This window comes from Eutrigla gurnardus (assembly GCF_963514095.1).
Source record: "Eutrigla gurnardus genome assembly, chromosome: 2".
In the NCBI taxonomy this organism is placed as follows: Eukaryota; Metazoa; Chordata; class Actinopteri; order Perciformes; family Triglidae; genus Eutrigla; species Eutrigla gurnardus.
Window position 1 is genome coordinate 31,239,018 of NC_139916.1, and position 12,318 is coordinate 31,251,335.

Below are 12,318 nucleotides of genomic sequence, written 5' to 3' on the forward strand. Positions count from 1 at the left end.
GTAGCTGTGGATTAATCACGATTATTTACAATTTGTGGATATACCCGAAAAATTCCGATTTCATATTGTTGTGGGAACGGAAAGATAAATGACAGAAGGTGTATGTGAACCAGAATGTGAAGCCTCGGCAAATACAGATGCACTGATACCACTTTAGTTCAGACTACAATACGGGTACTGATATGAGTACTTAAATAATAACCATTACAGTTCTAACAATAACTTTGAAAACATTCAACTTTGTGTTTTCCTGATACAAACAGAGCAGTAAGGTAGAGTTTGCAGTAGGGATATTAATAATTAAAGGTTGAGTAGGTGATTCTATTCAGAAACACTTTCTGTTATATTACATGAAATCCTTGTAATATGCCGTTAGCACAATACATTAAAAAAAATGTAAAACATGTCATCTGTAGCCGCGGCAGGACTGTAAAAACCCCGTCCAATCAAAAAAAGTCAGGCCGGAGAAAAAATTTGGGCAGCCTATCTGTCAATGTTTACTTCCTGATTGCACTCTGTCAATCTTGAGCACGAGTTTGGCGTTCTGGGGTGGCAGCTTTGAACAGAGGTCTGAACCAAAGGGGTGGGATTTTTTCGATTCTGCAATGTGTTCAAAGTCTCTGTGGTTTTTCCAAATGACCAACTCTGCCTTTAACTGCTATCAGTTACACAGTTAAAATAAATATTAAAGATAAAAAAGCTAAGAGAGTCAGAGGAGCAGCTTGTCACTTAAAGGAGAATAGTGCTGATCCACCTTAAAAGGTCAGCCCATCTTAAGTGTTCCTGAGCCAGTTGTTGCAGAATTGTTGCTAACTTTGTGACTATCTTGATACACTTTAAGTATCAGCTGGCTGAAAACAAGACAGGAACTTAGCTTGAATCTAGTTGTAGCATTTATTCATGGACAAATAAACTGCACAAACACTACACTGCTACATTCACAGCTGTTACGCAGTCACACTCTCTCTGTCTCTCTCTAACATTAGCCTAATGGGTGTAGTACATTGGTGAAACCCTGACAGATTCTATCAGCAGACGCACAGCTGACAACTTCCCAGCTAAATGAAGTGATGTGATAGAGACTCACTCGTCTTGTCTGTTTAGCTTCATACTGCAGCTGCTGATAAATGATGATTCAACATGTTTGTTCAGGTCATTGTTGAGGCTGGTTATTAGGTTAACGTCACGCTGCTGCAGTGGTGTCGCTGCCATCAGATCTTAGTAGTTTTATGAGGTTGCATGTTTATTGATTGTTCCATCTTTGTTTTTTATACTAGAACTTTAAAAAAAAGAATTCGCTAATTTCACAAATGAATCATCTTGCGTTAACCAGTTAATTTTAACAGCCCAAATACATTTTAGAATTTCCAGGATAGTAGATCTCATACAGGCAATTCCACCAAAAGTATGGGGTTCAGTTTCTCTGTAAATCGTTTTCATACTAACCAAACAGTTCAACGGGCCTTCCTGTGCTCTATAGAAGCATCTACAATCATTCTCTGCACTCACTCGCTTTTTCCTTTCATTTGTCACCCATCGATAAATTCGGGCGACATAGTAAACCCGGCATTTCTGGGCTTTTCAATCAAAACATGGTCAGTTGCTTAATGTTGCCATTTGCAACATCACATTACATCAATGTTACCCACAGGTGCAGCTTTAAAGTGATTTTGCAGAGAGGAGCTTCACCTGGTTTATTGCCTCTTAAAAAGTATTTATCAACAAATGAATGTGTTAAATCCATAAAATACTTATCACTGATCAGGTATGAGTGGAACAACCGCTGGTTGATTATTCACAGCAAAGAAAAAAAATGTTTGCATTTGCTTGGTGCAACATGGAAAATATAAATGGTGGCGATGCTGCTGCTCTCACAATAACCCTTATGATCGCATGCAAATTAAAAACAAACCTATTTATATTTCGCTGCTGGGACTTATGTGGAGCTGCACGTTTCATTTCTTCCCTCAGGCACCAAGAGGGAGCGTAGTGAAGCTCTTTTTTATTAAACATGGTTATTGGAATATTCATATCAAACTCACCAGTCATTGATATTCATTTACAACAGACTCTCTTGTTACAAATTCAAAATGTCACAGTGAAATTTAAAACAGCCTGAAAGGCATGTTCATTATTTTCTTATTGAAGTGTTGTGGTTCATTGGTTTGGAGATTCTGGCTCCTGGGGGCCGTATAGCCCGCTGATATTTGTTTAAACTCATCTCTCAGATGTTTAATTAAAGTTATTAGGAGCCACAGGTGAATCAGTTCATTAGCAGTAAATTGTGTTTTCGGATTCCTGCAGTCTCACTCTGGGAGAACAATGCCAGTTGAGTCATACTTAAAAGATAAATGGCTCTACAACCCCACTGCTGTGTTAATGTATGTGTCTGTATGGTATGGTAGGAGCCGAGGTGGACGAGGTGACTGACCAGAAAGCCATTGAACCAGGAAAAGAAGCTAAGATGCTCCATCAACTTTTAAATGGCTGCAAAGAGGCCAATTCAGTTCCAGGAACAGAGTGTGGTGTTCAAGCAGGCCAGTTCAACAAGCATTACAATTTTTAATCTAAGTAATTATATTAGATATTAATCAGAGCTCTGGGATCTGCAGATTGCTGCTTTCCACAAGTGGGAAACAGCAAACATATCTCCATGTTAGGTCTCTTAGAAATTACAGCTGCATTGTGAATTATGTTTCAATGTGTTTTGATGTATCACTAATTAGTTTCAAATGAGTCCGTGGAAGTTCATGTAGGGAAGAGGTCTGGCTGGTGGACGGGTGGGTCCAAAAGTTTATTTTGTTGTCTAAACCTAACTATGTCGTTTTGTAGCAGGTTTGTGTTTTGACCGTCCACCAGCCTGTCTTCCGTCCTATGTGGACTTCCAAAGACTCTTTGAGACTTTGTGAGATTTTTGCCGACGTCTTGTATTCGGACTGGAACCGATCTCAAGTCACAGGTCGCCGGACTGACATGTAGAGACAGACAGTTAACCAGTCTATCACAGGGCTGACATGTAGAGACAGACAGGTAACCAGTCTATCACAGGGCCGGCATGTAGAGACAGACAGGTAACCAGTCATTCACAGGGCCGACATGTAGAGACAGACAGGTAACCAGTCTATCACAGGGCTGACATGTAGAGACAGACGGGTAACCAGTATATTACAGGGCTGACATGTAGAGACAGACAGGTCACCAGTCTATCACAGGGCTGACATGTAGAGACAGACAGGTCACCAGTCTATCACAGGGCTGACATGTAGAGACAGACAGGTCACCAGTCTATCACAGGGCTGACATGTAGAGACAGACAGGTCACCAGTCTATCACAGGGCTGACATGTAGAGACAGACAGGTCACCAGTCTATCTCAGGCCTGACATGTAGAGACAGACAGGTAACCAGTATTTTGGTTCACACCTACGGGCAATTTAGAGTCATCAATGAACCTATCCCCATCCTGCATGTCTTTGGACTGTGGGAGGAAGCCGGAGAACCCGGAAAGAACCCATGCTCACACGGGGAGAACATGCAAACTCCTAACAGAAGGAACCCGGGACCCTCTAGCTGTGAGGCGACAGTGCTACCCACTACACCACCGTGCAGCCCAGAGAGCCAATGTAATCCACGAAAAAATGTTTCCCTCTAAACATAACTCGGTTGAATTGTTTGGGAACGTCATATTTAGTTGAGACCACCTAAACCAAGCTCATGTTAGGACTAAGACCAGAATGTATCATGACTGAGACAACACTAAGCCTAAGACTGGGGGGTTGAGAGCAACTCACCACATCACACACTGCACGACACGATTGACAAAATGTCGAAATCAAAGGCATTCCTCTTCATTCAGTCATATGTACTGCATGTTTGTATGTGTAGAAGTGGACCTTGAGAAATGTCTTGAAATAAAATCGGGAGTCCAGTTCGTCGGAGACAAAAATACGGTCAATTCCGAGATGAAACAGAGAGCCAAAGGTGTTGTTGAGACTGTTCTCGAGACAGATCCTGATGTCGAGTTCCAGTCATATTACATTCAGTAGCAGTATAAAGGGGTTGAAGCAGACACATGAGGCCAAGAGAAGCGAAGGTCAGCTACAAGTTGTCATTCGTGTGAATCGGCAGACATAAGGTTGTTAGGGTTATCAAAAATGTGCCCTGACCTGATCGTAGACGCTGTCATTCCTCTCAAAGTCGCCCGTCTTCCTGGGCAGCACGTGGACGTGGACATGCTGGAAGAAGACAAACAAGAGAAGGTGACGGTTTAGATGTGATGCGCCGTCTAGAGACTCGGGTACATTCTCACCTGGGAGTCATCTGACAGACTGATGTGACGGTGCCGGTTTCCGTAGAGAGTCTTCATTACTTCACAGTACGTTGGAGAAGTCAGAGTTTCAACAAGTGTGCTACCTGCACACCACAGAGACTACTTATTTTTATGCTTTTAAGAATTTCACCCCCCCCCCCCCCCCCCCCCCCCATCTGTTGTAAATGAATATCAATGACTGGTGAGTTTGATATGAATATTCCAATAACCATGTTTAATAAAAAAGAGCTTCACTACGCTCCCTCTTGGTGCCTGAGGGAAGAAATGAAACGTGCAGCTCCACATAAGTCCCAGCAGCGAAATATAAATAGGTTTGTTTTTAATTTGCATGCGATCATAAGGGTTATTGTGAGAGCAGCAGCATCGCCACCATTTATATTTTCCATGTTGTACCAAGCAAATGCAACGGTTAACTTTGATTTCCTTCTTTGCATTCCTTCTTTCCTTCTTTTCCCCAAGAAACCACTTTTTCTGACAAAAACACACTTAGCATCACTTCTCCCTGCAATGGTAGTCTCAACGTGTAGTTATACTACATTGAAAACAAACAGGTTGATTTACAAAGTAAGACAAGAAAACAAGATGTGTAATAAAGTAGACCTATTTTCTACGTCCCTGCTCTGAGGCCCTGAGCTCAGACTCTGTACATTAGTCAGAGGGTGCAGCATCCTGTATGGTGGAACCTAAACAGAGGAAAACCTTGTATGTCAGCTTCAGCATCAGTTGTTTCATCAATTCCCCTAAAATGTTGGTGACATAAGGCAAGGCAAGACAAATGTATTTATATAGCACCATTCGTACAAGCAGCAATTCATAGTGCTTTACAGAAAAAAAAAGAAGATAAAAGAATAACATCATGAAAAGGCAACAGAATAGTCATACAATACAGGAAAATGAAATAGCCAATAATTAAAAATGATAAAAAATAAGCAAAAAGACAAATGCATGAATAGTAAAACAAAGTAATTAAAACAATAATACGATTTTAAGCGCATAAAAGTTTTAAGATTAGAAAGTTAAGATTACCTGCATGTTGGGTTATGGGAAAGCTGCAGTAAACAAAAGTTTTTTCAGGCCTGATTTAAAAGAGCTGATCGTCTGTGCACACCTCAGGTGTTCAGGGAGCTTGTTCCACAGGTGTGGAGCATAAAAACTGAACGCTGCTTCAGCCTTTTTAGTTCTGACCCTGGGTATACATAGTAAACCTGTCCCTGAAGACCTGAGGAGTCTGGGTGCTTCAGATCCAACAAGCAGCTCAGAAATGTATTTTGGACCCAGACCATTCATTGCCTTGTAGGCCAGTAACAAAAATTTAAAATCTATCCTTTTACATACGGGGAGCCAGTGCAGAGATTTAAGGACAGGTGTAATGTGGTCCATTTTCTTGGTGTTGGTCAAGACTCTGGCAGCAGCATCCGGATAAGCTGCAGTTGCCTGATTGATTTTTTACTAAGACCTGTAAAGATGCCATTACAATAATCTAACCGACTGAAAATGTATGCATGAACAAGTTTTTCTGTGTCTTGTTTGGACAGACATCCTTTGATTCTAGCAATATTTTTTAGATGGTAATAGGCAGATTTGGTAATGGTCTTTATATGTGTGTCGAAATTCAGATCCGAGTCCATAACTACACCAAGGTTTCTGGTTTTGTCTGTGGTTTTCCAGTGCGATTAACTCTAGTTGAGCACTGATCTCTAGCCTTGTATTTTTGGGACCAAAAGACAATAATTTCTGTTTATTTGCATTGAGCTGGAGAAAGTTCTGGTTCATCCACTCATTGATGTGTTTGACACACTGACTTAGTGAGTGTAGGGGACTATGGTTATGTGGTGAAACTGAGATATAAAGGTGTGTGTCATCGGCATAAGTATGGTAGGATATGTTAAAATACTCCATGATCTGAGCTAGAGGGAGCATGTAAATATTGAACAGAATGGGTCCAAGAATGGAGCCCTGAGGAACCCCGCATGTTAGTTTTGTATGTTCTGATTCATAGTTACCAAGGGAGACAAAATAATCCCGATTTTTCAAGTAGGATTTGAACCAGTCCAGCACAGAACCAGAGAGTCCCACCCACTTCTCCAGTCTGTCAAGCAGTATGTTATGGTCCACCGTATCAAAAGCAGCACTGAGATCAAGCAGTACCAAAACTGTTGCTTTTGATGCATCACTGTTTAGATGTATGTCGTTTAGGACTTTAGTAAGTGCAGTCTCAGTGCTGTGATGTGGCCGAAATCCTGACTGAAAAACATTAAAAAGATTGTTTTGAATCATGAAGGAGTAAAGTTGTTGGTAAACTGCCCTTTCAATGATCTTCGCCAGAAATGCTAAATTTGATATGGGCCTATAGTTGCTCATGGCTGAGGCATCCAGATTAGGCTTCTTCAATAACGGCTTGATCACTGCAGTTTTCAAGGCTTCGGGAAAATGTCCCAACTGAAGGGAGGTGTTTACTATGTTCAGCACTTCTGGTGCAACACTGTTAAAAATATTTTTAAAGAAGTTTGTGGGCAGCAGATCAAGACAGCAGGTAGTGGACTTTAGCTGCTGAACAGTTTCAGTCAGAGATGCACAGTCTAAAAGTTCAAAGTGTTGTAGATTCATTAGCGAATCTTGAGGCATAAGTGACATAGCCATGTTCCCTGAGGTGGAGCTACACATTGTTTGTCTTATCTTCAGAATTTTATCTGTGAAGAAATTTGCAAAGTCATTGCACGACTTGCTGGACAGGAGCTCAGGAGGGACTAATGGCGAGGGGTTTGTCAGTCTGTCGACAACGGCAAATAAGGTGCGGAAATTATTATTTTTGTTGATAACCTCTGAGAAAAAGGACTGCCTTGCCCCTTTCAATTCCTGATTGTAGATATGGAGACTGTCTTTGTAAATGTCGTAGTGAACCTGTAGTTTAGATTTTCGCCACCGACGTTCGGCCTGTTTACACTTTGTTCTTTGAGCTCTCACTGCTGTGGCATTTCTCCATGGGGACTTTTTCCTTCCAGATAAAACCTTGGTCTGTAGTGGTGCAATAGCATCCATAAGATTCATAACATTGGAGCTGAAACCATCCACAAGGTCATCGATAGAGGCTAAGGGAAGAGTTGGTGATGGTGTAAAGGCCTGCATGAACAATGCGCTGGTATTTTCATTTATACAACGCCTTTTGATCACCTCTGGTTCTTTTCTGCTACTGCTGGCAGAGATGGTCGTCTTAAAAAATACACAGTGGGGATCGGAAAGAGCAACATCAGTCACCATAACATCAGAAATGTTGAGACCCTTGGAAATAATCAGATCCAGTAAATGCCCCTTATTGTGGGTAGGTTCTGTTACATGCTGATTAAGTCCAAAGTTGTCCAGAATGTTCAAGAGTTCTTTTGCACCTCCATCCTCTGCAATATCTATGTGAATATTGAAATCACCCACTAAGGCAACACAATCGAAATCAATACATACAATGGACAGTAGTTTGGCAATCTCATTGAAAAACTGTGCATCATATTTTGGTGGCCTGTAAATAGTTAAGAGTATTGTTCGCTGGGGGGAACTCAGCTGAGCAGCGACATATTCAAAAGAGTTGAAGTTTCCACAGGAGATTTTCTTGCATTGTAGAATCTCCTTATATAAGATGGCAACTCCGCCTCCTTTTCTGTGCATTCTGAATTCATTCATAAAAATAAAACCAGGAGGTGCTGATTCAATCAAAACTGTGTCACTATTGTTGACATTTAACCATGTCTCTGTTAAGAAGATAAGGTCTAGATTGTGCTTAATAATTAAATCATTGATTAAAAATGACTTGTCTACTAGTGATCTAATGTTCAACAGTGCCATACTTGTGTGTGTGTTAAAAGCATGATTTGCAACAGCTGGTAAAGGTGTGTAGTCTATCGGCCGCAGGTTGTCCACACAGACTTCACCACTAAATGCACTTTTGGGGTAATGGTATAAACTTGAAATATGGACAGGAATACAGAGAGCTTGAGGTTGAACAGCCGTGTGATCCTTACACAAGAGGGGGTTGGTGCCTGTAACAGTGGGCTTACCTGAGACCGGCAAAGCAGGGGGCGGTTCCGGGGTATGTGGGGGGGATGTAAACAGTCAGTCACGTGGAGCAGACTGTACAGCATGCAGCAGATTAGCCGCTAGCATCCGGCTACCCAGCCCGTTGGGGTGGACTCCGTCATTTCCAAAGAAGGAAGAGCGGTTCCAAAACAAATTAAAGTTGTCAATGAAACCTATTTTGTGGGGTCTACAGGCAGAGTGAAGAAATGTGTTGAGGCTTAGGATTCTGCTGAAGCGACCAGCGCCCTGACCCAGTGTGGGGATAGGTCCGGAAATGAAGACAGTCATTCCACATTCACTTAAAAAGTTTAAAAGCTCCTGAAAATCCTTCTTGGTCAGCTCAGACTGCTGGCGGGCCGTGTCATTAGACCCCACGTGAACGATCACTCGGTGGACAGTAGACGGGAGCGAGCACAGCAACCCCGGGAGTTTCTCCAAGATTACCCGCACTGTGGCCCCGGGAATGCAGTGTGTGATTGCGTTGAAGAAGCGGGTGTTTCTGGTTATGGAGTCCCCAACTATCAGTGTGGTAGGAGAGAAGAGGGGACGCGGGGATGATGGTGGTTGAGGATTTGAAGGAGACCGACCTGTCTGGTGTCGTGGTGAGGCAGTGACCGTGGTGGGAGAGAAGCGAGGAAAACTCCCAGAGCGTCTCATCACGGCGTCTTCCAGCAGCATACGCCGGGAAGAAGAGGCCTTTGACCCCGACGGAGGATGTAGTTTTCCCGTGGACTTGGAGGCCATTTCTTCAGTGTTTATCACCGGCGACAGAGTCGTTGTGGCCATCGGAGCCGTTGACTGAGGGGGGTCCAGGTGAGGGGCATAATAGTTTGAGAGGCACAGGCGAGGAGGTGAAACAGCCCCGTCTGAGCAGCCCTTACGACCGTGGATCACTACCTCCGACCAAGATGGCTGATGGCTCTGGGTCAAGCAGGAGGACGGTCGTGGAGGACAGGTGTCTGGATCCCATACCACTATGTCCTGGATGTTAACGCTGAGCGAGGAAATCCGTTTGGCCTGCTCCACGGCTATTTCCCTGAAGCTCGATAAAAGTGAGTCTTTATTTTTGAGTTCATTGGAGAGCCGCTTAATGTCTTCTCTGAGGTCAGTGATCTTCTTGTTTGCTTTTAGAAGTAAAATGCAGTCCTCAGAGTTCACAGAAGGCATGCTTGGTGGCCTTGTTTGTCAAACAATTTAGCTTAATGTCAGATGTGTCTTCCTCCGTGAGTAAGACGTGTCTCCGTCGTCTCCGTCAAAAAGTGGTTTTAAAAAGGTAAAAGGGCTCTGAAAAGCCAGCTATGCTACTGTCACAGCAAAAAGGACCCAAATGCCCACTTTACAAATCAAATGTGCCGCTTGACTTTTACGTGCCAGTACGGTTTCTCAACCTGTCATAAGCATAAGCCTCCAATAGGATCATTGGTGTTTACGTGCATCACTCATGCTAAATGCCTGAGAGAGGAGGCGGGGCTTACCTTAATGTATCTATCTAAATCTAAATCCATCCAAGCTTAACAATAAGGTCACATCATAAAAGCAGACATGTTTTTTTTCACAACAATTTGAGTGGAAGATGCAGAAAAAATGGTGAGATCTAAGAATGCTTCTTTCTGTCATTCTGGGAAACACAACATATTTTGTTGTTTCATTCAGAGGACTTTCATTCAGATCCCCCCCCCCCCCCCCCCCCCCCAAAAAAAATGGACCAGTTCCCTTTTTTTCTTACAAAGATCATCATTATAATCCGACTCCAGATTTCGAGAGTGAAACTTTGAACAAACGTAAGTCATTTGTTGCATTTTTTAATTGCAATTGGTGAGCACAGACATTGCAGATGTCTTGATGAGATTTTGTCATATTACTATCATCATTATTCTTACAATGTCTCTTAGCTGGAAAAAGTCAAGTAAAGATGCAGAATCCTCTTTGAGCTGTCAGAATGAACACCCACAAGAACAGAGGAGCTTTGTATTTCAGTGACAGTGTTGGAGATGGCTGTCTCGTCACGCTGGGAACAATGTCTACAAAATCCACAATAACTCATTGTTGAAGACTCTTGGTGTACAACACATGTACATTATAGATATGACATGAATAAAGTAATGAGGAGCCATTGTTACGTGCTTCCTGACATCAATCTTTTCAATCATCAAACCCTTAAACACTTGTTGACTCCTGGAAAAGTTTTCCTGGTGTTAACTGCATATCGAGCGTCAATGCTTTCAAGACTGCAGTTACACTAATACAGCTGAAGCCTTTGAATGCTCTGAGCAAACACTGTTGCAGAAAATAATTAAGTGTACAGCTACCGAAGGTTCTCTACACAAGAAAACGTCTACATTTAAAGTTACTTTGGTGTCACCTAGTAAAAAGCATGCAAAAAGCTGCAGATAACCTGAGCCCGATCTTCTTAATGTCAGCACCCACGTTGAGCCTAAGCAACCCTTTCAACAGGCATGATTTGGGGATGTGATTTATGAGACCCCTTACACAAATTGGTGATGTGTTTGATCTCAACAACTACTGTCCACTATCTAAGCCTCTTTTTTAGTAAAAATCAAGAGAATCCGATTGAAACTTTTAGCCTTGATTGACCTACTAATTATACAATATAAATGTAACCATGGTCACAGCACAATTGTCACAATTGTGGAATAAAAAAGGAGATCCAAATGCAGAAAAGGAGGCAGGCAGGTCAAATTAAACAAAAGGTGAATAGAAACTTGAAACCAAACTGAGGGAACAGGCTGGGAACTAAAAGGAAAAAACATCAAAGGGATCAAGCATAGACACCTGGAAGGATCATGGACACTGTCTTTTTGTGTGTCAGTGTCAGTTTGTCTGTCTTTGTACAGACTAAATACACAAGTAATGAGACAACAGGATACAGGTGGGCAGACATGAGGGCGGACTGGAAAGTGATTTGTAGGAACAAAGTGAACGGAACAAGACTGTCGACACTAAAACAACACAGGAGATACACAGAAGAAATGACGGGAAACCACAAAGACACAAAGTCAAATCAACTCAGTCTTTTCCAAACGTTTCCTTGAACTCATTGGAAAATATCATGAGGTCAAGGAAAGATGAGAAGGAGAACTCATACTTTGATTTAGGAAAAGACAACTGTTACTTTGTTTCCAAGGTTGAAATTGACTAAATGAATAGAGGCTTCCCTGTCATAATCAACATTATTGACAGTTTTCTAGATTTACTTTTATTCTATTTGTCATACCTTTTTTTTTTTTACTTATTTGTCAAATGTTCCAAATATATAAATACAAATAGGGTTGTTATCACTGTCCGATCAAAGAGTCTGTATCAAAGTAATTGCAAGATAGGCATATTGTTTGTTTTCCCTTCTTTTGATAAAGGATGGTCCAGTGTGTCCTATGCTAAAAGCAGCACTGAACCACATTTCCTTCGCATTCAGAGTATTCAAACAGCTTTTTTCATGGCTGACACTTCGATACTTCTGGTCATTTCACTTGGAACCTTCTCAGGAGGAAAAGGTGTTTCTACCGCAGCCAGGGTTCCTCAGTCATGCCTGTATCTACCATTGAGGACAACAAGGTCATATCCTCTGTATTATTTTCTTTCATTGAGAATAAAGCTGGCGTGACTAAGATCCCTGCATTAACGCCGTGTCTTAGGTGGATTTGAAACATTTGGTTAAACATACACACATTCAACCCCCCTTTTTTTCCCCATTTCTGCCTGGTGTGGTATATTTTCATGTGGAGAAATATGTTTCTATAGGGAACAGGAGTGGTGCTCTGGGGAAAGAGAAAAAGAGAAGGTGAGTAGCCTCACAAAACAGGCAGGAAGGAGATGTTAAGAATTCCTTGACAATGTTGCTATGCTTAAAATGGTGTGGCATGGCGAGTAGGGCCCTATGATTTCCGAACATGGAGGGAATCACGG

General features: G+C 42.0%; 1 protein-coding gene across 3 annotated transcripts in view; it reads right to left on the minus strand.

Annotated features, from left to right (window-relative positions):
- fhit (fragile histidine triad diadenosine triphosphatase) overlaps window positions 1–12,318 on the minus strand; it is a 533,523-nt gene that overhangs the window by 82,443 nt on the left and 438,762 nt on the right. For all 3 annotated transcript variants that reach the window (XM_084025971.1, XM_084025973.1, XM_084025972.1), the window contains one exon: window positions 4,166–4,234. In XM_084025971.1, the coding sequence (XP_083882097.1) occupies window positions 4,166–4,234 (69 nt within the window). The remainder of the gene's footprint in view (window positions 1–4,165; window positions 4,235–12,318) is intronic.